General features: G+C 40.9%; 1 protein-coding gene across 9 annotated transcripts in view; it reads left to right on the top strand.

Annotated features, from left to right (window-relative positions):
• RASGEF1B (RasGEF domain family member 1B) overlaps positions 1 to 24477 on the top strand; it is a 143758-nt gene extending 119281 nt beyond the window's left edge. For 7 of the 9 annotated variants that reach the window (XM_040555139.1, XM_040555138.1, XM_040555146.1 and 4 more), the window contains 13 exons: positions 5247 to 5429; positions 7168 to 7290; positions 8173 to 8310; positions 12519 to 12731; positions 12830 to 12904; positions 13920 to 14015; positions 14628 to 14730; positions 15470 to 15549; positions 16820 to 16915; positions 19768 to 19863; positions 21104 to 21227; positions 21882 to 21954; positions 23106 to 24477. In XM_040555139.1, the coding sequence (XP_040411073.1) occupies positions 5253 to 5429; positions 7168 to 7290; positions 8173 to 8310; positions 12519 to 12731; positions 12830 to 12904; positions 13920 to 14015; positions 14628 to 14730; positions 15470 to 15549; positions 16820 to 16915; positions 19768 to 19863; positions 21104 to 21227; positions 21882 to 21954; positions 23106 to 23130 (1419 nt within the window). In that variant the 5' untranslated portion in view covers positions 5247 to 5252 and the 3' untranslated portion in view covers positions 23131 to 24477. Of the gene's footprint in view, positions 1 to 1164; positions 2105 to 5244; positions 5430 to 7167; positions 7291 to 8172; positions 8311 to 12518; positions 12732 to 12829; positions 12905 to 13919; positions 14016 to 14627; positions 14731 to 15469; positions 15550 to 16819; positions 16916 to 19767; positions 19864 to 21103; positions 21228 to 21881; positions 21955 to 23105 lie in introns of those variants that run through there. The other 2 variants (XM_040555143.1, XM_040555140.1) reach the window with 2 other exon arrangements.
• The last annotated feature ends 1392 nt before the right edge of the window (positions 24478 to 25869 follow it).

Here is a 25869-nt window from a genome sequence, read left to right as displayed (position 1 = left end):
TTCCTCTTATCTTGCTCTCCATTTCATCCAGGAAAAGATATGTTACTTGCCTCTCCACCTCCTCTGTGAGTATGAAATACCATTTACAGTTCTCTGCCTCTTACAAGAAGCATTTCTCAAGTATTTTCTGGGGAGGACAGTATATAGATGAAGCAAGTGTAAGTCAAAGTTGGTGCTAAAGTCACACTGTCAGAGTTGTATGGCAAATTGAAATACGTCAGGGAAGAACTGCAAGAAACAAAACTTGAGCTAGGATCGTTCTGTGATTGCTTCCGTAAGGCGTATGAAGCACTGATCTGGGAGTTTTCAGATTTCTTATCTTGGTAATAGCTGAGCTGTAGAATTTCACTTTACGTTTCAGTGCAAAAACCAGATGCTTTGTAAACAAAGCAAACACACCCACGTTTTGTGGAATGCGAAGGGTGGCCTCTGTGTCTGGTATGCTTTTGTTCTGGGTAGCCTGGATTGTTGTATAAAATGCTCTACACTTTTCACAAACACTTCAGAAACAGTTAAGGCTGGATGTTGCTGCTAAGCACCTAGTCCTTACTTCCTTTCTATAGGTTTCCAGGGAAGCTCATTCTTACTTGCTCATGTTTTCCTATTTTAGTGCAAACTGTTAAGATTCGTAGTCCCAGCAGTCTTCTGTTTTGCCATACCCCAACTTTATAACGGCCTCCATCAGGAACACTCTGGGAAGTGCAATCCTTCTGTAAATGTGGTTTGGGGTTTCTGACGTGTATGGCGAAGCAGCTCTGTGGGGATGTAATTGCACATTTGAGGTTGGCATCCTGTGTGAGGAGGTGTGCTTTCAGACTGGTACAAATTCGGTGACCGCTCCCCATGTGGTGTGGGAGATACCTGAACTAACAGAAGAGCTGAAGATGTTTGGCAGTGGCTTTAAAGGCACCTTTCAAGGTTGGTACTGAACCTCTCTGTGGGTGCCCCCGTGAAGGATGCAAGTTACCCACATTGTTTGTTTTGGTTTATACCCCTGCTGAGCTCTCTAATGTACACACAAAGAAAACAAACTAATGCAATCTTCCTCTGCTGCTAGTAGAAAACTGATTTTTTTTCTGTTGCTGAACATAGAGGTTTGGATGAGCACTTGGCAGGCTGGAAGCTTTGTCTTGATTCCTTTAGTTCTGCCAGACTGGATCTTGGCAAGGAAACTGCAGGAAACAGTGGGGTTTTGAGCGCATTGCCTTCGGTTCTGACATTTTATTTACACAGCTCTTGCGAGGACTGTTGAGGCTTCTTTTTTGTGAGCATGCTATTTGAAGTCAGAGTTATGGGACCTTAATGTCCAGGATCTCACGTTCTCCTTGATGATACCAAATGCAGAAACAAGTTTTATTTGTCTTTCCACAATGCAGAGTTACTGACTTGCATCTGTTACAGGAAAGCATCACTTCTAGAGCCAGGAAATTATTTCAGTGCTCATTCCTTCAAGTCAGATCAAGTCAGAATTAAAAATAAATAAATAAATAAAACATTTTGCATGTTAGAGATAGCCAAATGTTTCCAAAACCCAGGTTAAAAGTTCCAATTTTAACTTGGGATGTTTTTCACTAGAGTCATCTTTCCTGTCTGTTTTTCTAATTCCAGCCTGTCAGATGTATTGTGATGGCTTATCAATATTTTCAGGTCCTAAGATGCATCTGCTCTGTACACCAAGACTTTGTGGGACAGATTCTGCCCTGTGACTGGCATTTCACTTCCACTCAGGTTATTCTGAAGGCAGGGTTGGTGTTATGTATTTAGCTCCTGAGCTAATTAGAACGAAGTGTGCTGCTTTTTTGTCTCCACCTCCATGTGAAATAGAGCAAAAGGGTCAGGGTACTTGAGGAACCCTGGTGGAAAAGCACACGTGTTATATGAATCATCCTGTTGGCTGTGCTATATTTATCTCCGTCACACTTTGATATCATCCCTTTTCATTGCACAGAGAACGTGCCCTCTGTCTTGTTCACTTAGGAATGAAATCTGCCGTGTCTGAACTCGGGGCACACAGGACATCTCTTCCCTAGTACGGCATGGCATCTCGCTGAAGCAGAACCGAACCATCTCTGTCAAGTGGCTTCCAGAAATAGACAGCAAACAAGTGAGCAAACAGCAAACAACATGTACTTTTCAGGGGCAGTCTTTGTGGAATTTTATTTCATTGTTATGAATCAGGACATCTAGAAATGACCTAAGGATATTTTTGTGTTTCCTCTTGATTCAGGCACGAGGAGGCTCTGTGTCGCAAATTTAGATCCATCTGAAAAAGGATCTGCGTGATTCTGGGACTAATTGTACTAAGAGCTAGGGGACTGAAAGTTTCTAAAAGGTCTCATTCCCTTTGGGAGTTATTAGAGTTAAGCACTGCCTGCTGACTTTCTAAAAAAAAAAAAAAAAATCACGTATTTTAAAGGGTAGTATTACATACCATGCATGCGTAAAATGAGTTGGAGAAAACCTTTCTGTGACTCACACCTGTTCCAGTTCTTACCGTGCCAGGCATTAGTGGTATGATGGAAGTGGGGGCTTTTCCCCAAACACTGTATCACCTCAGCCTTTGATGAAATCAGATAGTACCTAACTGCTCTGGGGTGCTGATGGTTGTATGAAATCACAAGCATTTGCTGGTCAGATTGGGTAAAACCTCTGCAGATTCCAGCCTCACGCTGAATGGGGCTGATTTGGTTAATGCGAGACCTGGATCAAAACCAGCTCCTCTCATAGTGCTTTTTACAGTGCCAAAATTGATGCCAAGTGGTGTTGCAGAACCAAACTAGTGTTTCTTTCTTTCCCTGTGGAGCATTGCCTTGCAGCCACAGGGTTACAAATGCTTGCTGGGTGGGTGGCAGTTTGCACCCTCTCCATTACCACTTGTCTTTTGGCTATGAAGCATCACCATGGTAGATGAAACAACTTCTACACTGTGGTACGAGCAGGACATCTTTCAACACGAGTGGACTGTAGAGTATTTTGCATTTGTTCAAGTCCATGGTTTGCATTTAAAACATGGTGAGCTTTACGCAGTTTGAAAACCCAGGAAATATTGCACAAGCTCTTTAACTGATATTTGGTTTCTTAGACTTTGCTAGCCTTGCAAAGAGCCCAAAAAAACAAGAGCCTGTATGCCACAGAATGCTTTATCGTTGCAGAGGGTGGCAGCAGTTGGGCTGCTTCGTACCTGCCCGGTGTCTCTTGTACAGGAGCCTCGTTTGGGTCAGGCCTGCACCTTGTGCTGCAGCGCATGTACTTACTTTATTCTTCTCCTCTCCCCAGTTCGTCAGGCTGGCCAGAATTGTATCCCTGGGTGAACAGCTGCACAGAGTGACTAATGTGACTTTTCAGACATGGAGACTCCTCACTTTGTCCCTTTTTGATGCAAATATCAGTTGGCTTCTTGCGAAGCAGGATTAGTGCAGGTCATGTAGGCCAGGAGGCTCTGTTCCCTGTCCCTCTCTATCGTAGCACTGGAGTTTGGCTTTCCCTTATTGTTTACTTACTGAATCCCTCAGTCTTGTGCTGGTTTGAATGCCTCCATTGTCCAGACCTGCTGCCAGAAGCAGGGAGGCTTTGGCTCTGTGCGCGGTGCTTTAGGTCCCCAGGAATCTAGCTAATAACTTAATAGCTTCTCATCTCTACCGAGCTCCCTCTGAAAAGTGCTTTGTTGTGAGCTGTGGAGCACACAGATGGCAGTGTGCTACTTATCTCCGGGCTGTCACATTGCTAGTTGTTCTCAAAACCGGGTGCCTTTGCAGACTGGTGTTTGCCGAGGTCTGTGGCTCTAAAGAACCTTTTCCACAAATAGGATTTGATACAATGGAGAGAAAAGCAACAGCATCTGCACTTACAATGATGGCTCAGAGGCATTACAGCTCTTTTCAGGCACATGCTCTGTCAGCACACAAGCTCGGCAGCCTGTAGAAATTACCTTCACAATTTAGCCTCCCATGCCTCGTAGTTGTGGAGAGGAGTGGAAGCAGTACACGGTAGCGTTTTGCATTTGCTGCGTCTGCTCCCCAAATACGAGCGGCCCATTAGCACTCAGCACACAGTAGCTGCTGTAGTAGAGTTGAAAACTGTCCATATTTGTGGTTAGAAGTGGGCATAAACTTGGCTTGCAGTCAAGGCCGTAAAAACCCAGGTTCCTTACACCGACAAGAACGGCTGCTACCAGAAGGCAGGGGAGGGGAGGAAAGGAGGGTAAAACCAGCCGGCAAGTAATCACAGTGATTTTATCTTTCTGCCCTTTTGCATGCTGCGTCACCAAAAGAGCTCATGCGTGGTCGCATCCCCCTCGCCGCCCACCCACAACCGTGGATGGCTGAACAGCCCACAGCACAGGCTCATCGTTTTCCTCAGTAAGGCATTTTTATTCTGCAGACACTGAGATGCAGACTGGTGAGGAATTCCTTCATTTTTCCTTAGGAGACTGAAGCTGGAAAACAGACGGCTGGATTTCTCACCTTCTTATTAAATTTTGAGGAAGGTTAACAGAGCTTTGACTCTGCTTGCATCTTTGAAAACATAGGTAAACTTGGACAGCACTTATAAACTGTATGTGGACATATCCTTCCAAATTTCTGTGGAGTGGAGGTGGAGGTAGATGCTCCAAAGCATCTGGTCTTAGCCTGGATCACACCTGTCACAGTCTTAAAGGGAAAACCAAGCGCTGATTTATCAGGGTGAAGTTAGGAAAATGTGGCAGTCGTGTCGCATAAGGAGACTGTCCTCACACACCACCTTTTTTCAGGGTTTCCCTTCATGCTGTCCCTCTGTACTCGTTGGGCTCTGCCTGCCCCCAACAGCCTGAACGTGCTGCCACATCAGCGTGCTGCTCTCATGGCTCTGCTGTCAGGGGGTTGCCCAAAGCTGTCGAGGGACGTTATGCCATGTGCCCAGAAGTGTTAAGAGGAAGTTTGCTTTCCCAAAACCTCTGACAAGAGTCTTGAATGTTCCTGCTCACTCTTAACCTCATCCTCTTATCTGTAATTTAACAAAGAAATGCCAAGATACAAAAGAAGAGCCTGGCAGTTGTGATAGGCAGTGATGAGAGCCCTCACTGGACCTTTGCACAGGCTGCAAGACAATGCAATCCTTATTGCTCTGTGCGAGTGACCCAGGGTGTGATATTGGTTTGCTTGTTTGTATGTTTTTCCTACTGCAAAGCTATCTCGAGTGTAGAATGCCTTTTGTGTCGCACCTTCTGATAATAAAGTCGTATCTCCTCTGTGCATGTGTCTCCTCAGGAAAGGATGCCGCAGACACCTCCCTTTGCAGCGATGTTTGACAGCAGCGGCTACAACAGGAATCTCTATCAGTCCAAAGAGGACAGCTGTGGAGGCCTCTATTACCATGACAACAACCTCTTGTCAGGGTCTCTGGAAGCTCTGATCCAGCACTTAGTACCCAACGTAGATTACTATCCTGATGTAAGTATGTGCACCCAGCGAGCTATGTGGCTAGGCCTAATGTATCTCAGGAAGGGAAGCTTTCAGGCGCACAGCAAAAGCAGAATGCGTCACATGAAATTGCTAAGGAATGGGTTCAGCTGGCTGGTAAACATGCTTCAAGTGAGTTCAGCATGCAGGAACTCACCTGATGTTGGAAATCTAATCCTTTATTACTGCTGTTATGGAGCGCAACCCTGGTGACTCATTTATAAAGAAAATACCTAGTGTGGCTTACTGTTCGATGGATTGTATGTACCATTGACCCTTAAAAATCTGTCGAATCTTTTGACAGCAAGCTGAGGAGAAAGGACTTGATTAATGTGTTTAGTTTAAGAATAAACAGTTCTTAATGCATGTGTCCCATAGCTCATCTCAGGCCCACACATGTTCTGCAATTAGCAACTGAAATGTCAAACTAGTACCACATTGTTCGGAATCAGCAGCAGTTGGACATGAGAATAGGGCATTCCTCATTTGAGAATTTTCGTCCTGTCCAGATGCATCGGTGCATTGAGATATTTTATATATCATTTAGAAAAGAGAATGATACCAAAAGAAAGGAAAGGGAGTGGCCAAGGGACAAACTACATCACTTTTTGTTGAAAGACTCTGGCTAAGAACATAAATCTGCTTGTATTTAGCTTTTGTTGATGTCATAGGTGCATTTACAATTCCAAGACAGGAGCTTTTGAAACTTATATCAGGGTTAGCAGCACCACAGGACTGTGCTTAAGTTATTGGTTATCCATTAATGCTTAATGTAAAATTTAAACATGTAGCTACTTAGATACTGATTCGTCAAACATGATTTATTTCAAGCCCCAAAAATTGAGATGTTGTACATTTTCTGATGAGTGCCATAAATCCCTTAGTAATGTGTGGGGATTGGGGTGCATATGATCAATATTGATCTCACAGTGAGGTCAAATCGTTATATATGGAAAATCAAGGTAAAGAGCCCTTTCTTGTAGTCCCTGAATGAGCTTCTATTTCTTTATTCTGTAGAACTAAACTCTGTAACTCCCTCCACTTTCACCCAGGAAGCAAGCAGTACTGTGAGAGTTGAACAGTATTTGGGTCTTCCTTCTTAAAGGGAGTATGAGGTGATGGTGCATGGTATACTGAAGTCAAACAAGCAAATACAGCATGGTAGAGATGGTCTGTGTGGTGAAGTTGGGAAAGTTGGGCAGTCTGGTTAACTGACTTATTTTTTTGTTCAGTCTGAGGACTGTTTGCTTTAACCAGAGAAATATGGAAGCAAGCAAGATCTGTGTTGGTACTCTACATAGCTTGGACTTGCAGCATGATTTTTTTACCCTGTTGCACTAGGAAGAGTTGTACCGTCAGGTACTGGTTCTCACAGAGGTGTACTGCAGAGCACAGGAGATGAGCTGAAATTTTATTCTGAGTAATTTCAGGTACTAGGCTTGTAAGAACACTGCATACAAAACAAGAGCTAAACCAGCCCAGCCCTGTCTTGTTTTGGTTTAATCTTGCCTAATTTGGCTCAAGCGTGATGGTACAATGCTGAGTCTGGAGCAATGACAAGTGTTCAATTAAATGCTTACTGCTGTAGTAATAGCACTTGGCACAGCCACATGCACAGTTTTGTTTTGCAGATACTGAAGTATTAGGAACTGATTTGTCTAGAAGAAATATTGAGAAAATACGAAATGGTGGTGATTTATCCCTTTCTCTGTCTTCCTCTTGTTTGCAGAGGACGTACATATTCACCTTCCTTCTCAGTTCACGCCTCTTCATGCATCCCTACGAGCTCATGGCCAAAGTTTGCCATCTGTGCATTGAGCAGCAGAGACTAAGTGAGCCTGGCCTGGACAAGGTAATATCCCTCACTCTGAAAATCTGACCTTTTAGTCATTGACATTATTGGGAAATCTTCACGCTGCTCGGCCCGTCCTGCCTGAGGACTGTTGCTGCTGCTGCACTGTTCAATTTACCACTGCAAGGGACAGAAATAAAAGCAATGGCTATTAATGACATATCCTGCAGTGATGGCTTTTGTTTCAGCATTCCGAATGCCTTAACGTATAGAGCCAAAAAGTTGGAAAGACATAACGATGAATTAAGCACGTGAATGGGAATTGCACTGACGTGTCTCACATGCTTAAGCTACTGTCTTGCTTCAGTCTTGACGGAGTGGCTTAGCTTGCTGTCCACTTACATGGGAATGCATTTTGTCAGTGTTTGTATAGTGTCTAGAGTGAAAGGAAGCAGGATGTGGATGTTTGCATGGTACCTCCTCCCCAGTAGAATATAACATGAATTAAATTAACAAATGTGAATCATTACACCATTTTCTCACTCTAAGGTATTGTGCATGTGTAAGCGGTAACTGAAGCTTAACCCTTGGATAGTTGGCCATAAATTACGAAAACACTAATTACAGAAACAGTCTTGCACTGTGATACTCCTGATAATGAAGGCAAGACATCTACATATATAGATATATAGATATGTTTTGTTTTTCTTTTTTTCTTTTTCCTAAGGTTTTCCATTTACCTGGGACCTAATTTCCAGCCCAGTTAAGCCAATTGGCTCTGGCCTGTAATCCAGTGCAGATTTAAGTTAAGCTTAAAAAATTAACTGGGCTTCATACCCCTACGCTCCATGGTATCCTACAGAAAGGGATTATATTTCCTTTGGGTTAGCTGTGTGCTGTATTGCTCTTCCATGTAATGCTCCTCCTTTCCATTTTCAATAGAACCGGATACGAAAAATTGCACCCAAAATCCTGCAGCTGTTGACTGAATGGACAGAGACGTTTCCTTATGATTTCCGAGATGAAAGAATGATGAGAAACTTAAAGGAGCTGGCACAGAGAATAGCCAGTGGTGATGAGGTAAGTTGTCTGTGCACAAAGTTACTGGAATTAAAAGGCAGTTCTTTAATACTTTGATATTGAATAGTTGTTGTTGTTAATAACATGATAGGGTTCTGGGCAATCAAACTAACTTATTAGGGCAGTTCTTGAAGGACAGTTCTTGAAGACAAAAAGTTCTGCCCGGTACCTAGGACTAGGAGGAAGCCTTGAAGCGTGAAAAGATCCTCTCCAAAGCACAGGCAGAGTTCACCCCATCTCTGAAACCATGAAATAATTGCACATTGTGCAGACAAGCACAACATGGCTTGTTTTTTGTTCTTAATGATTTTGCTTGGAAGAAGCTGGGTAAGACACTGGGAAGCCTTGCATATCTGAGAAATCCCCTGGTAATTTGTTCGATTTGTGTGAATAAAGTTTGTTAGAATTGGGCTTCTGATGTTTATGTCAGTGGAAGAGTTATAGTAGGTTTGGGAAAAAGTTTTGAAAAGAAAATCATCAGGAAGAATCGTCTTGTGCTTTAAGTATTGGACATGGACTCAAAGAAGGTCTGTTGTATTCCTTCCTCTGAAAGCAGCACATGAGGAAATCAGGAAGAATGGTCTTGTTCTAAGTGCCAGTTCTCAGGTGCAAGTAAAGTTTCAGGGAGGTCTTACGAAATATTTTGTTGCTTAATTGATGCTTGTCTTGTAAGTACTGAAGTAAACTCAACCAAAATCCAAGGCTTATTCCCACTTAGTGGGAAGGCAGTTAACAAGGTTTCGATAAGCAGGTCATGTGTAGCTGGCATAATACTAAGATTGCAAAAGACATTGGAGTGGCATTTGGAAGAACTATAAACACAAAGGGCAATTGCTAAATGGCATCATGCTTCTAGTCTTCCTCGGCTTGGTGTTACTTACATAAGCCTTTGAATAATGATATGGACAAGGCAAAAAACAGCCTGTTAACGAGCTTTGGTAGGTAAGCTTTACTGGGAGGCGGTGTGAATGCTGCCAAAGGCCTGAAAAGACCTTGGGAGCCTATAAATAAGGGTGAAAAAGAACAAACCTAAAATGAATTTAGGAGCTGAAATAAATTTCTGTGTTGTGAAAGGGAGGAGAAACAACAGAAGAAGGGTGGAAAGGAGTGAGATATGGTATGGAATATGAATTAAAAAAATCAAACTTGATGAGCAAACTTTGAATTGCTACAGGATATCTATAGGGGGCTTTGGATTGTGAACAGGCAATAAGTTTGCTTTCACAGTGTGGGTGCTGGGAGACAAATTTCCCTTTACAGTGCTACCACAGTATTGCTTTGTTCCTTGATACTCTTTTAAAAGGAAGATAGGGAACTGACATTCAGTTCAAGGAAAAGTAGTAAGATGGCAGACTCTCATCCACTTGAAAAACACCCATTGGCATAAAAAGAGGGAGAGTTGTTTAGCCTGCAGAAACTTGAGTTGATGGGAGCAAAAGCAGGGTGGAAACAGCAACAGGGAAAGATTTTCTACAGTGAAGTTCCTGGCAGTACACAACATTTAAACAGTGAAATCATCTATTGAGGAGAAGGGCAGAAGTTGGACAAGCTCCTAGAAAATGATCCGTGGGGAGCAATCTTGCTCTGGCAGGGAGTTTCAGATCTGTCCTAGCTTCCACGCTAGACCTCCAAGTGACTTCAAGGTTTCCTTTAGAAAGACGAAAGCAAGCGCTGCAGTAAATTGGCGTGCATTATTGTGAGCTGTGTGGAACAGCAAATGGCAAATTCCTTGAGTCTGCTTTTCTGCAGATTGCTTGGATTAGTTTGTGTAAGTCATTACTTTGAAGGATACAAAGGAATCGGTGTTGTCTGTTCCTGTTCACTACATCTCTTTTACTTGTAGCTTCTTATTCCACTTTCCGAATTACTGTGCTCCACTGGTGTTAAGAGCTATCAGTAAGGGTCCAGCTAAGACCATTCACCACATGAAGATATTTCTCCGTCAGAAAAGTCTTTGGGATATTGAACCTTGATCTTTCATTTATTTATTTATTTTCCTCTCAATTTCATTCTATTCCTGCTACTTTTTCCTTCTCTGTGTCCTTAGAGGTCATGCTCATGAAATATTTCCAGATGTTGTTCTGGTCTCTTTTATTGCTTAACTGACCTTTGTTTCAAGGGAAGTCTTCTGAAGCTCTTCATTATCAGCCATTGCCTCCGGTCACCTGATTAGTTCCATGTAAACACTTATTGGTGTCTTTTCCTGTAAAAACATTTGATGCATGTATGCAGAGTCACACCAAAGCCGTGTCCTGTATCCCGATGTCTTCTCATACGCAGCCCAACATTGTACCAACCTCTCTTTTATTCCACTGTGATATCATTTAGGGGGAGTGACTGTGGAAACTCATTTAGCATATGATATTCCACATCTAGCAGACAGTAATGCCTTCCAGTCACAATCTGTACAGGACAGGCACCAAGAGATGACCTTCGGGTGAAGTGTCCCATCGCTTTCTTCTGTGCTGTCCAAACCTCAGAGGTTTTCAAATATAAATAAATATCAGCATTCTTCCCTTTATTTGTGGCTAGAAGGCTTGCTAGGTGTGGTACAAATATAGAGGGATTTCTTTTTTTTTTTTAATAAAAAAAAGGCCTTAAGAAAAAGAATACAATTTAGGAAGATGTATCAATGATAATCTTGATCTTATAGCTCATGTTGCTGCATCAATATAGGAGGTAACAGACAAGTTAATCATCAGGTGTTCTAAGAAACTGACATGTAAACTTGTTTACCTATCATCTACCAGGAAAGAGGAGTGTGTAATTTTTTGGAGTTGAAATAGGAGTTTAGGGAGCAGGGTGCTGCAGCCTAAGAGTTCAAGATATCTTGTTCTGTATGGTCATGCTAAACCAAGAGTTCAGGTAGCTTGGCTTCACATCTTCACCAGTTTTTTTCCCTGTTTGGGTTGACAGAAAGAACAATTTCAGGCAATGTTTATTAGTTTTGCTCTTAAGATTGACCCACTAATTGTTAGGCAATTTCCACAATAAGCCAGAACACATCCAAAGTATTTCAGATGCTTTTTCAATCTTGGTTGTTTACCAGCTCGGCAAGAAAATGCTTCATTAAGTTCTTTTAAATCAAATTTCAAAGAATTTGGAAGGGAAATAGGTCAGTGAGGCATATTTGTGTATGTCACCTAGCACCTATTTATTGAAGTGCACCACTTGAAATAATATTTGTGTCTTCATGAGGAGTGTGTTGATCCTTTTTTTTGAAAAGTTTAGGATCCCCCTGTTCTCTTCCCACACCACCCCTCAGTGAAAAACATTGCAGTGTGTATTTGTCTAGAAAATCAAAATATATAGAAACCAGAAGGTGATTATTTACCAAGTAACAAGCCAAGTTTAGCCTTGGTTGAATACCACGGACCTCAAGAATGAATTTGACCCAAAACAATGCTGCTGTATTTGGTTGAATTTGGAAATCCATATAAATGACAGATTCGTAGAGAAACACAAATTCATTAGAATGCAGGAAACATTCAGGCCTTTGACTGATCACACTATGGTGGGCTGCCAATAGGTGTTTTGGATGCTCATTTTTTCAACTACTTTTGTTTTCCATTAATATCTGTAGGCTGGTATCTGGAATTTGGAAAAGTGACCACCTGGGGGGCTGTTACGGAGTTCTGTCTACATAAGTCAAGTCCTGCTCTTACGCAAATTTGTTCTTCTGGTAAATTAAACAGGGCAACACGGAGAGGCCTGCAGGATGAAAGAAGGAAAGATGGCTTTATACTATTCTTTCTCTCAGATATACTGCACCTTTTAACTCTGACTTAGGTGAAACTGGTCTTGTTTCACCCCAGAGTGAAGTAGGCCCTATTATCATCACTAAATGACCATATGTTGTTGGGATTTATTTGCAGTCCTAAGCAGCAGAAGGGGGAGAATTTTCATTTCTTGTATTTTATCACGACTGGTACTTCATTCGATGCAGAGCATTCTGCATATTGTTCCTGTCGTAACTTGGCTAGTCAAGTCACTGTTAAAGCCCTGAGACAATCAGTGTTTAAATGCTCATCTGGATTCCTTTTGTTCTGATGAAATGTCAGTATCAGATACTCACATACTAGAATGTGTCCTATGTTTACAACAGGATTGTCAGGCATCAGCATCATTCCATTTTGGTGTCATGCAGACTGTATATAGTATCCTCACACATTTTGAGAATGTCTCCCAATTGTTTCATGTCGTGACAGATGTATCGGAAGAACGTACAGCAGCTCCTCCAGAACCTGCTTCGAAAGCTCGCAACTGTTAGCCAGTATGAGGAAGTACTTGCAAAAATTAATGCAACGTCCACAGATCGCCTCACGGTCTTAAAGACCAAGCCCCAGTCCATCCAGAGGGACATAATCACAGTCTGCAACGATCCCTACGCATTAGCTCAGCAGCTTACACACATAGAGCTTGTGAGTTTTTATTTCTCCATTATGATTTCGTCCTTCTCCTCCTTTTGATATGCACGTTAACCTAGGATCTGACTTGATTGCTTGTGTGCTTTTTTTAGGAGAGACTTAATTATATTGGACCAGAAGAATTTGTCCAGGCATTTGTGCAAAAGGACCCTTTGGATAATGACAAGGTAATTAGAGATCTTGAGCAGCTCTGAAGTGTGGCATTTAACATCCTAGAGTTCAGGTGCCTGTGAACTAGAAGTTCCAGCAAACAAATGAGAACCAGCAGAAGCAAACTGAAAAGTGAAAATGCTTCTGTACTCCTCTTAACAATTTTGTTTTATCAGTGCTTTTTCTTTCTGGAGGACATGTCCAGGAGCTCCAGAACTCAGAAAACAAATTGAAATCAGTTTAACACATTTGCTATTTTTTCTGATTTAAACTAAGGGGAAACTTAATCCTCTGAATGTTTTCTTCCATCCACCTACGTAGTTAGTCTCCTGCTGGAAAAAGCTGAGATTAACTTTGGCTTTTGCATTACTCATTTTTAACATCTGTTCTTCCTTTTACTAAACTCTTGAACTCTTTGCAGCAAACTGACAACTGGGGCAGTCTGTAGGTAGAGCGCACTCATCATGAAAAGCAGGCGGTGAGCTCTATATCCACATAAAATGAAGGTTAAAAACACTGTATTTTTAGCTAAGTATGCTGGAGTTACCTCTTTAGGTGCTGGTTTCAAGATGACTTTAGCACAGTTAATTTAAAGAGCGTAAGTCAGGCAGTTAACACTAGAGTTACTATCCAACCTAAAACTGATGAACAGAATAGGATGACCCAAGCTTATAATTTGTATTTTTGTGAGACAGTCTCTCGAAGTTATTTTAATTTAATATTAAGCAGATATTTATCTTTGATTGTTTGCACAAATCTATCCTAATTCCCCAAAGCATGCTGGTGGGATTAAGAGCAGGTGATGGATTCTGCATGGCTGCTTGAGTGCTTTACTGAGCCAACAGCTCAGGAAGAAGTGATGCATACCCAGATGCTATCACTGCTGCTTTACTTCCAAGGTTTTTGTTTGAGGGTAATTGAGTTGATCCTGGTTACTTGACAGGGTCTCGGGATGGCAACGGAGAAAGCCAAAAGGTCTCTCATAGAGAAAAGGTGAAGATTACAGTAAAAATTGCTCTTTTTCTTCTGCAGAGCTGCTACGGAGATCGAAAGAAGACCCGTAATCTGGAAGCCTATGTAGAATGGTTCAACAGGCTCAGTTACTTGGTTGCAACAGAAATCTGTATGGTAAGCAAGGACTTTATCTGCTAAAAGGTTTTGCTTAGTCTAGTTGTCAAAACCGTGGAGCCTTTTTAGGTTTGGTGTCCCTTCAGTATACCCTTGAACTTTCCATTCTCTCAGTTCCACGCGTATTCATGTGTGTCTGAAGAGGAAATAAGTTGCATGTTTTCAGCATCATACTTGTGCGTCCGCATTGTTCATATGACCAAGTGGTGATGTTATACTGCATTAGTCCTCCTTGGCACAGGAATGGGTCTGGCCCTTCTCTCCTGTTATCCCTCATGAATGGAGCCGTCTATTCTCTCCTGTGTGCTGACACCCTTCTCTGCTCAGCTGTTCATCGTACCCTTCTTCTTTGCAGAGCATCCTTATCTGTTGTCCTTGCTCTCTATCTGCCAGCTGTCTGGCTTGTCGTTTCCATTCTGATGTTCTGAAGACAATAGTGTGATTTAATCTATAGGTAAAGTGTAAAAAAAAGCAGTGTAAAAACAGTGTAAAAAAACAGTGTAAAGTCATGGTACACGTGGAAAAGACCTTTGTAGGTGTTTCTTCTTTTGGGGTTGGGTTAGAGCTCTCTGTTTCCAGCTGAAAGTAACGCTTCAATGTCATCTCTTGCAGCCTGTGAAGAAGAAGCACAGAGCAAGAGTGATAGAATATTTCATTGATGTGGCACGGGAATGTTTTAATATTGGCAACTTTAACTCCTTAATGGCTATTATTTGTAAGTATGCATCATGAGATGTTTTGTCCCTGTTTGAATCTGGATAAATGAATTGTGGTGCTTCATAGGGAACTCTACTGCTTAACATGCTCAGCGATGTGCGGTTGGGAGGGGAAATGGCAGAGAATTGCTAGATGTTTTTGTAGTATTACACATGTAAGAAATTGATTACTCTTTAGTGTACATCACAGAAAAAGCTAAGTTTTCACTGTAACTCTTCAGAGATCTAAATCTCTGCTTTTTGAAACAAGTTTTAATGCTAAGTTGGAATAGACACTCCTCCTGTAATATGGAGGATTGATGTCTTTTATTATTTCTACAGCACCATAAATATCCTAGCAGTTTAAAAATTCCACACTTTTATATCAGATAGGAAAATATTGGGAATATTTATGGAAATGGTAAAATTTCCCAGATACCGTAGATTTCCATTAAATTTGTAAAAGGTGGTGTTAAGACAACTCATTTGACTTTTTTACTCCATATTCACATTTATCGAGACCACATGAACTTATAGCATGGTATTTTTTGAGAGATTTTTCTGTAAAAGATGTTGATTTTTGTTTCCAATGTTTTTTTTACCACTGGAATTTCAAGAAAACAGTAAGTCTGACTTTAGAGTATCTCTGCTGAAAATATTTGTTATTGTTAATAGCTCCTTTGCTCTAGAAATACTTACCAGCCTTAGCCACCTCAAAGATTTCTGAATGTTCAAACAATTTCTCTCTCTTACATCCAGCTGGCATGAACATGAGTCCTGTCTCTCGATTAAAGAAAACGTGGGCAAAAGTGAAGACAGCCAAGTTTGATATTCTTGAGGTAAGTTTGACCAGTACTTGGACACGTGGCTGTTAGTAGCATGCTACTTTAAGCAGCTCTGAAATGCAAGTATGGCTGCTTTCTGACATGTTTAATTTAGTATATATATGTTCTTAGTGGACATTCCAGAAGGTGTAATAAGAATGTTTCAGTTATCTTGTGCTCTTTCAACCTGGAAGAAGGACACTGAAGTAACTGCCTTGTTACTTCAAAAAAACAGTGGCAGTACTGTGATTTAAAAAAAAAAAAAAGGGGGGGGGGAGAAAGTAGGTAACATCTTGAGAGGCAGATGTATTAGAAGAGGTTGGTGTGGATTCACCTAATGCAGTTCTGCCTTTGAAAATGCAGTTTAGCTGTAAGGCAGCTGCCTTGTCCATTCAGAGAAATTCATCTTGAATTGATTGATTGCCAATTACTTTCAGGTAGCAGATGCCTTTTGCAAAGATCATGTAGGTGCAGTAATACAAGAATTTGTGATCTACCCAACAGATTATTTACCAACAAGTTAATTAGCTTGGTCTACATGGCAATCGGTTAACTCAGACTATAAGTAATACAGAGACTGTGATGTTCTGGTCATGATGCAAACACGGAATGTTTATTAATATCATCCAGAGATTTGACTCGGGCTATGACAACAGATTAAAACCGGACAGTTGTAGCCACTTCACACTTGCTTCCCCCACCCTTGGGTGGGAGATAGCCTTGCTTGTGTCAAGGGGTGGCTGCAAAGCTCTTAATCAGCTCTTAATATCACAGTCCTATTTAATTCAAACCTATTATGCAGGCTGGGCTTTGCTGGTTAAGGGCGTGTTTCATGAGCGATGCAGTCATCCTGGCCACTAGCAGCTTTAGCTGCCTGATCTTACTCTGCCACCGCAGCCAAGTCAGCTCTGAGAAATCTGCATACGTAGGAAGAGTAGAATATTAGTGTCAAGACCCACTGTTGTCTTAGTTCATGATTTTGGCTTTTGAGTTAAAGCTGAAGCTACTTTATTGGTGAAGAGGGAAAGAAAAGGTCCATAGTGCCTGCCTTCGCTTTCCTGCCCCTGACTTTTGTTGTGATGAGCGAACATTTTTTAAATCACATTTCTGTTCTGATTGAAAGAACAGATAAAGAGATGCCACAGTCCTTTAAAAGGCTGTGTTTGTGGTGCTCTTACACAGACCTCTTGCTTTTTAAAATAGTTGCTCAAGTGAAAAAGTGCTGTGTGTGGTGAGTACGCCGGCTCTCTGAAGCTCATTATTTACATTTCTTCATGCTTTGTAGCATCAGATGGACCCTTCCAGCAATTTTTATAATTACCGGACTGCTCTGCGTGGAGCCGCTCAGAGGTCCCTGACAGCTCATAGCAACAGAGAGAAGGTATGTTTGCAAATGACTTGGCAATGGGCAGAAAAGAAATAAGCTTGTTAAGTCACATGGTAAGCTTTTGTCTGGGGAGTTTGATTTTCAACAGTTCTACCTCAGTGTTTTTTTAAAAAAATAAAATCTCAAAACTGAATCCCTGTCTATTCAGAATATCTAAATACTGCCTGTAAGCTGGCACCTAGATAAATGCAATATTTGAGGAAACCAGGTGGATCAAGAAAATGACTGTCACAGCAGTCTGCTGAAATCCAGTCTTGTTTGGTACTGGCTGAAAGATGCAAACGTGTAGTGAATGATTTGATTATTTATATTAACTAATATACATTGCCTCAGCTCATTTATACTTTGACATGAAAGACAGAGGAGAACTGGGAGAGTGGTGTTTTTATGCCAAAAAAAGGAGAGGAGATCAACTGGCCTAACTGTGGGTAATGCATGTTAGTTCAGAGGTGTCTAATTTGGGGAAATATTGTAGTTCTTCAGAATCTGGAAGTTGGCATCTAGTGTTTCTGTCTGTATGTTTCTTTTATGAATAATGTTCTTTGCATGTGGGATTTGCAAAGGAGAGGGACTGATAATTGCTGAAGCAGAAGAAATGTTGCTGAAAATGTTAGAGGACAAACTAAACATGCGAAGTTTAACTAGTGGTTGCAAAGAGACTGAAACGAACATCTTTCTCTTTTAAATGGTTTACAGTTTGGGGTGGAAAAGCTTTAAAATCTACTCAGAAAAGATACTCCAAAACTCAAATCTAGACAGAACTTCTGTCTAAATCCTGGGGAGTGCCCTTCATGTACAGTATTTGTTAGATGAGCATTTAATATACTCTGGAGTTTTAGTGGAAAAGGTGAGCTGAATCAGGTATTAGTGGGATACAGTGGGTTAAAATCCCCCTTTGCAGATTTCTGGAATGACTGCAAATTATGCATTAACAGAGGTGGCATCTTTCTTTACTTTTTAAAATAATTAGCTTCTAAGAAATAAGGTGGATTTGGTCGCACATTCATGCAGAGTCCTGGTTGTAGTTTTTGTGGAAGGGAGCCAAATAGCTTCCTAGCTGCCATCCACTTAGGAGCTGTTGTTCATCAACTGCTTACAACTTTAGCACTTTGTTCTGTGTTTAATAAACCTGATCTTGGTGCTCATCAAATAATTTAAACTACCAGGCAGGATGAAGCAATTCCATGTGCAGACTGCCTGTCTATACTGATGTTATACACATGTAAATAAAATCTGTTTTTTTTCTTTTTTTTTTTTTTCCTGAGTCCTAAGGATCTGTTTGCACAGCATTCAAAACATCGGAAGTTTAAATGTTGTTTTTTTTTTGAGAGAGAAAAGTGAATTTTAAGACTTCAAAGAAAGAACTTTTACATATTTCAATATTGCAGCCAAGTCTCGCTTGGAATTTGTGATATGGTGATATTTGTTTTGTGCTCAGTTGCAACAAGGATGTGCAGCTATGCAAATTTTTGTAGGATGCAAATTGAAATGCAGTCATTTTCAGAATGTAAGCATGTTCCAGCATTCTCCAAAGGCAAATACTTGGATTTGTTCAGTCAGCAGGAAGTGTTCTGTTTTGAACCAGTCAGTGGTAAGGATCAATTTCTTGCTTGAGCTCACAGAATTGTAGATCAAAAGTCATCTATTTAAGTGGGCTTATAGCTCCAAACTTTGTCATATTGTTCTTTAGCTTAGATCTCCCCTCGTTTACCAGACAAGTCCCTGTCAAGAGGGATAGCTGCACTATGAAGAGAGACCCTGCAGAAATTTGGGGCACAAGTGGAGGTTAATGTCAACTTCCAGGGAGGCAACACAGCATCACCTTTTATTGGATGAAAATTCTTCTGTTTCAGTGAATTGATCTCACTTCTTCATGTCTTCATTCTTATATGAATAGCCATTCCAACAAATATTTTCCATGCTGGCCTGTTTACTCAGTGCCTACTGAAACCACGAGATTTTGTGCCTACCTGGTTGCATTTCAACCCCTGTGTTAAAGAGGTTGATGCCTTGCCTTTCATGTTGTTGCTTTGTGGCCTGCTGTGATTAAATTGCATGCTTTTGTTTCTTCCACTGCCAGCTTTGGTCTGTTGTATGTAGACAGTTTCCTGAGCCTGAGAATCTATAGTGTACCTACTCTAAGAAGCAGAACAGAGTTAGAGGCCATGCTAGTTCTGGAGGCACACACTGTTAGGGGAGGGTGGAGACAAATGCAGTCTTAAGGCAATGGAAGCACTAAGAGGTTATAGTAGGAGCCCAGCAGATGACAATATACTGTCAGCTCTTGCCTTTGGGTTTGATTTTTGGTCAGGATTTCCTCAGCTCCCCACAGCATTTTATCCCAACTATTGACTTCCATGTAGTTGTTGATAAAGTATGTGCAAGAAGTAGGCACCTCTTGAGTTGTATGTTCTGGAATCTGCAAAGAAATACGAGAAAGTGAAAGTAAGAGGGAAAAGAAATAGAAGTGAAGTGAGCTAGGCAAACTGTTGTTCTAAACACACCTTGTAGCCACACTGGACAAGCAGTGGAGTGCTAATGGGTGCTGAAATTGTGACCTTGAGAGAGCTACATGTCATGAAGCCTTCAAGATAGTGGAAACAGTTGTTTGGCACAAACGTGGAAAGGAAATCACAGGGATTAGCTTACCATCTGAGGGAGGACTTTATGTATTATAAAATGTAGTGAACACAAAAATTCTGTGGATTGAAAGAGAAATTATATAGATCTTAGTCATTTGGTATTTTGTTTACCTTTTCTACCACCTGACTTCACTTAATTGTTCTCTATAGAGCAGTATATTTTGATTCAGTACAAGACTGAGAATATTCTTGTTCTTTCCTTAGATCGTGATACCTTTCTTCAGCCTCTTGATCAAAGATATTTACTTCCTCAATGAGGGCTGTGCCAATCGTCTTCCAAATGGTCATGTCAATTTTGAAGTAAGTAGAGCAGTGTGGCACTGAGTGGGGTGTTTATATAGCCTCAGCCCCTTCAGCAGAAGGCTGAAGGCAGACCACAATTCAGCTTCCACTGGATTCTAGGAAAGCAAAACTAGACTGTAATTTGAATATATCTGTTACTTCTCACAGGAGCTGAGAGGTAGTCAGGAAAATGCATTTTTGCTGAAGTTGGAGTGTTTATAGAAACCTATTCAACAGTCACAGTTTTTAGTGGGGAAAGTCAGAACTTCTTCCCAGTGCTCAAATTCATCTAAACATTTCAATTCACATGTTTATTATGCCTAACCAAAAATCATGCAATTTAGTATTTTGGGTCTTCTTTTCAAATTCCAAATGTAAAAGTTATGTCCATTCTTTGTCAAGATACACATGCAGTAATTTTGTGCATGACAGTTAGAGATTGTCTCTGAAGAAATGTGTGACAGAGCAGCAGTAAAGAAGGTCTGAGTCCCTTTCAGGAGTTCTTCTGCCTTTGAATTTACAGTTCTTATCTGACAGTGTGGATTACCAAATCATTTGTTTTCTTGTGCTTTGTTTTAAAGAAGCTTGGGTCACTCACACAAAATTACAGTAATTTCACTTCTTGTAATCAGCCTCAACTAGCCTGGTTCTAAAGTTAGGCAATGTTTATAGTCTGGAATGCCCTTTTTCACAAAGAAGCCAAGTGCTCTTGAGACGTGTTAAACTTCTCTTGAAAGAGCTTGTCAATGAGTGACATCAACACACTACATGGGGAATTTTTACTTTTGGCATAAGCTTCCAGCAAGAAAAATGAGCGTTTCAGATTGATTAACTTAAAAATGGAACATCTGGATTTCAAAATGTCAGTATGAAGCATCTGGAGACTTGATGTGAAAATTACTAAATGCTTCACTGTGAAACAGGCAAACAATAAGCATCATCAAACTTAAAAGTTAGGCATAGAACTATTATCAGCTCCTTGAAAAGAACTTGAGTGCAAATCATGATCTACTATTTATATTCATGATTAACAACAATTTCACCATGGTGGAGGAGTGGGAAGTCATCCCAGGTTGAAGCAGGAACACAAAAGTTAGAAGCTGAGTTGTTCAGTCATGTTCAGTACTAGTTTAAAAGCTGGAAAGTTCCCAAGCCTTGGGCTTGAAACCGAGGGCTCTCTCTCTCTCTTTCAAAAATGTTCAGGTAATTAGTACTCTCCAATATAGCATCTGTTTTGTTTCCTGTTCTACTCTGGCAGAAATTTTGGGAATTAGCAAAACAAGTCAGTGAATTTATGACATGGAAACAAGTGGAGTGTCCATTTGAAAGGGATCGGAAGATTCTGCAGTATTTGCTCACCATCCCAGTCTTCAGTGATGATGGTAAGGAGCTCTGGACTTCGTGCAGGTCGGGTGTCACTGACTATTGCTTGTCTCTGTCCATGTTAACTCATTGCTTCTTCCCAGTAAAAAAAAAAGACTGACCCGAAACATCTTTGCCTGGGAAGTTAAAAAATGCTTCTCCCTTACAAATGAGAGGGAAAATAAGATTTTTCACATGATGTGCATGTGGCCTAGGAAAATCAACTTTGTCCTTTTCTCTAAAATGGAATGAAAAAAAATGATTTGGATATGTGGTCCCTGTAAATATCATCTGAAGTGTATATATATGGACTTTCAGGACACTTAAAAGGGTGCTGCTTGAGAAAGAAAACTGGGACTTGGCTAGTTTCTTGTAAAGCACCATTGCCCTGGGCTCAGTTTTTCCTTCTGAGTGCTTTCTTCCACTCTCATGCTTTTCAGTTTCCAATAGTTGTTTTTCCCCTTCAGGGTAGTCTTTGTTCTCATACACTTTTTGTTAGTATTGTCTGTATGTAATTATAAGCAAAATGCTGTACTTTCTAATGGGAATCTGGAGTCCTCATCTGAGGGATGGATAATATAAGCCTGCTTCAATTAACTTCCATCCATTTTCCAGGGAGAGCACACTTAAAAATGCCAGTAGGTTTAATATATTGTATTTGCTTGTGATTGCAGCACTTTACTTGGCTTCTTATGAGAGCGAAAGTCCTGAGAATCACATTGAAAAGGACAGATGGAAGACTCTGAGGTTTGTGTCAAAGGTTACTCGCATCAATAAATAAAGAGAATAGGATATGGAGCTAGCATCAAACAGTTAAAACCAAATGGCATGCTGTATGTTTCAACAGATGGGGCACTGCATCTGTACAAATCCCCCTTTCACTCTGGGACTCTTAGAAAAATGAGCACAGTCTTTATCTGTAGCCCTCTCAAGCCTTCTCTCCCTTAGGAGATTGGAATTAAAACAAGTAATTGTGTATATTAATTTCTTACATTATTCAGTGTAGGAAAAACACATTCTAAACTTCAAAGAAATCTGTACTTCCTCACAAGTACTGTAGAGCACTCTGGTTTCAAGCAGACATTTCTGGAGCCACTCCATCCCTTTCTGCGCCTAGGTTTTCAGAGAGGTTTGCACAATGATCATTCTGCGTCAAATGTATTCATGAAACCAGGTAATGATTTAGAGTCCAGTGTGGGAAAAAGGAATTGCAGCATATGCTAGCTTTCCTTTCACTGCTGGCTGAACATAGCCTAGTCAATTCTTTCGTTTTATTAATTATGGAAAGATACAGGAACTATTACGGCACTGGTTTAGCTTCTGCTTTGCCAATTAACTTATTAAAAAAAAAAAAAAAGGTGAATTTATGGCAGCAGAGAAAACTCATCAGGTACCTAGATGGAGACTTAGAATTAAATAGGTATAGATCTGTGTTTTCACCCATAAGCCACACCTCCACGTCAGTTTTTAAACTACCACTATCCCAAGGAACTGACCATTAGGCAGTTGTTCTTGTCACTGTTTCTGGCAGCTGGTGTGATAACACCTGGAGGCACCCATGAATATAACGCCCCAATTCTCCTGATCCACTCTGGTAGGCAGCTGTGCACTACAACCATGGTGTTTTTTCCTGGGATATCATGAGGGGATGTAAGAGTTACATTTGACTAGTCCCAGTGAATTTGGGGAGGGGAGGAAAAAGGAGAATTACAATCAGTGCATGGTCACTCTGGCCCAGTGCATCCCACACAGAGGCGAGATGGACAGAGAAAGACTCGGGGATGGATCTGTGGTAATGCTGACCTCAGTTCCACGGGATCCTTATGTGAGTCACTCCAAAGCTATCTGAGAAGATGTACATAATGGTTGTCTTCTTTACATTTACCTCTTTGTTTCAGGTCAACGCTTCTGGGCAGAGTCTAATGCAAGAGATGGCTGCTGTTTCTGCTGTTGCTACATTTTGTGGCTCATCAAGGGGCATGGCGTGGTTTATTTCTTTGTGTACTGAGCAGCGTTCAAGGTGATGAAAACTGCAGTCAGTTGAAATACCTTGTCAACAAAGATGAGACAAGTTAACTCAAGAACAAACAGGCAGCTTCTCACATCAGACAGATGAAATTAAATCACAGCCCACTCTTGGCTTAACTATTGATTGAAGACAGCGCTGGCAGAACCCTTTGAAGAGCTCAGATGCCGCCTATGAATCATTTCACACCTGGATGAAGTATTTTTCCCCCTCCTTATGCTGGAGCTAGCTGCTACAAGGACTCTGCAGAGTTAATACTGGATTATGGAGGGGAAAAAATTACCATTCCTTTCAGTGAAATCCAGGTTTGCATTGAAGAACTTCATTCATAATAAGCTGAATATAGGAACTTGGCCTGACTGGGATTGCTAACAAGGGAAAGGACTGGACACAACGTATTGGCTGCTGGGGAGGGAGAGTTTCTCCCCGCCACTGTAATGGTGGCTATTTTTTTTCTTTTTCCATTATGTTTTTGAGTTGGCTGCTGGCAGACAAACTCATTATTAAGTTATTTAAAAATATAAAGTAATAAAAATTAAGGCTGTGGTAGAAAACACACCTGGTAGAAAAATATAGTAGCTCTGTAGCTTGGACTATTTTACAACTTCTAGAGAGCTTTTTTTTTTCTTTCTTTCAGTTGTTTACAACTAACCACTACATGCTACAGACATTCTTATTTTTACTATGCTGTTTTGTTACTCTTATTTTCCATACTTGACCTTCTTTTATTATGTTGAACAAGCTGAATTTTCTAGAATGGTCTTTGAGAAACTGATGTACAAGCTATGTTAAAATATGAAAGTATGTTTTTAAATCATTTTTATAATAGCTTTTTTGAGAGGGTAACAATGGAGAACACAATCCAGTATGACAGAAATAGCAAGATGCCAAAAAGGAAAAGAAAAAAAAAAAAGAGGCTTCTTCTCAACTACATCTGTGAACAAAGCAGTCTCCCTTTGTTTGCTTTATGGATTATAGTTATGACTGTGAAGTAGTTCACTGTGTTACACACCTAATAAGTTTGTAGTAGCTCTGAATATTTAGCCACTCTATTTATCCTAGGAAGAACCTGATGAGGAAAAAAAGAAACTGTAGCTGTAGATCACCCTGGATGTGAAATTACTAAGCAAAGGCACATACTTGGAAAAACAGGTATTTGCAATTATCCTGCCACTGTTACTTAAAAAAAAAAAAAAAAAAAAGGCAAAGAAATAAGAATAAAGATATCTATTTGTTGCACTGTATATCTTGAGTTTTCAGGTAAGCTGGTGTTTAATTTCTGACCATCCTTTTTCAGGCAAGTATTTAATTTCTGAGTTCCGTAAGAACATGCTGAAGTAGCCTTAAGCAATAAGAATAATAAGAATACATACTGTCCTTAATTACTACCTGTTTGCTGGTACAAGGTACTGGAAATCAGTGAGTTGCGTATTCCGTGAGCTTCAGCTATGGGAGTGCCTCAAGCCCTGACATTGGAGAAGGATTCCTCTCCTCTTCTCCCATTCAGTGAGTTAGGGTGGAGGAGAAAGAAGAGACCAGGTCTTTGAAAGGAGACTTTGGCAGTTCACAGACTTGCATCCCAGCTTTTGTCAGGTGAGGGCTTTCCAACCTTTCCCTCTACAGCCCTTCCCATTGTTGAGGCTTACAGGCAGGACTTAGTTGATGTACAGTGCTGACAAAAATGGTGTATTCCTCTTCTACATCTCCTAAAAATAGGCTGATACCGTCATAAGGTTCATAAATGAAAGTAGCTTCCATGACACAATATTTGCATCCTTATTACCCTTCTTTTTTACATTTTTATTTCTAAGGAAAGTCACAGTCTGTAGCAAAGGGTTAGATTACTTGTGAAAATAACTTAGCCACTTCCCTTCTGCACTGTAACACAATGTGACTACACGCCTGGCTTAGAAATGGATTTGTTATTTATGTATTTGAATAGAGCCTTTGTAAATGAAAGGAGGAATAGCATTAAGCTGCCTCCCTCCAGCCTGTGGGCTCTGGGTGTTGTCTTGTAGGCCAGGTTCTTACAGAGAAGAGGAAGCACACAGCAACAGAGGAGGCGGCTGCTTCCTCAGCACAGTAGCTGGGCAGCAGGTGCAGGAGGCTGCGACTGGTGCTTGAAAGGAGAATGCAAATTCCTTAGCCCCAGGCAAGCCAGAGGCTGCTCCTTTAGGTGTTATAAACTCAGCGTTTGATGTTAGAGTGATGCAGATCTCATCACACTCTGTACCCTCTCCTCCCACGTTCTGTGAACCTTCTGTTCTGGGTGTCCACTGTGAATATTGAGCTACTGCTAGGCTGTTATTATGGGCTTGAAAACAGCTAGTAGCTTGTACCTGTAGCAAATGAGAGAGAGAATGACTTGTATGGCTAACCAGCTCCTAAAGGAAACATTGCAGACTCAGAAATGAGTAGTTACAAGGACTCAACTCTACAGGTTGAGTGTTCAGTCAGGACTTAACATCCCTGTTCAGAGCTGACAGATGCTTGGTATTTAATAGGGACAGAAGGAGCATCAAAGTCTGCCCTGTAAAAATAGCTCACACATGACTTCTACCTCTTTTTCCTTGTGGTGCAAGCAGAGACAAAAAATGAGGATCTTAAGGACCCCCATGAATCAATTTATTCAGAAG

This window comes from Cygnus olor, chromosome 4 (assembly GCF_009769625.2).
Source record: "Cygnus olor isolate bCygOlo1 chromosome 4, bCygOlo1.pri.v2, whole genome shotgun sequence".
Classification (NCBI taxonomy): domain Eukaryota; kingdom Metazoa; phylum Chordata; class Aves; order Anseriformes; family Anatidae; genus Cygnus; species Cygnus olor.
Note: the sequence above shows the minus strand (reverse complement) of the source record. Positions and strands in the feature narration are given on the sequence as shown.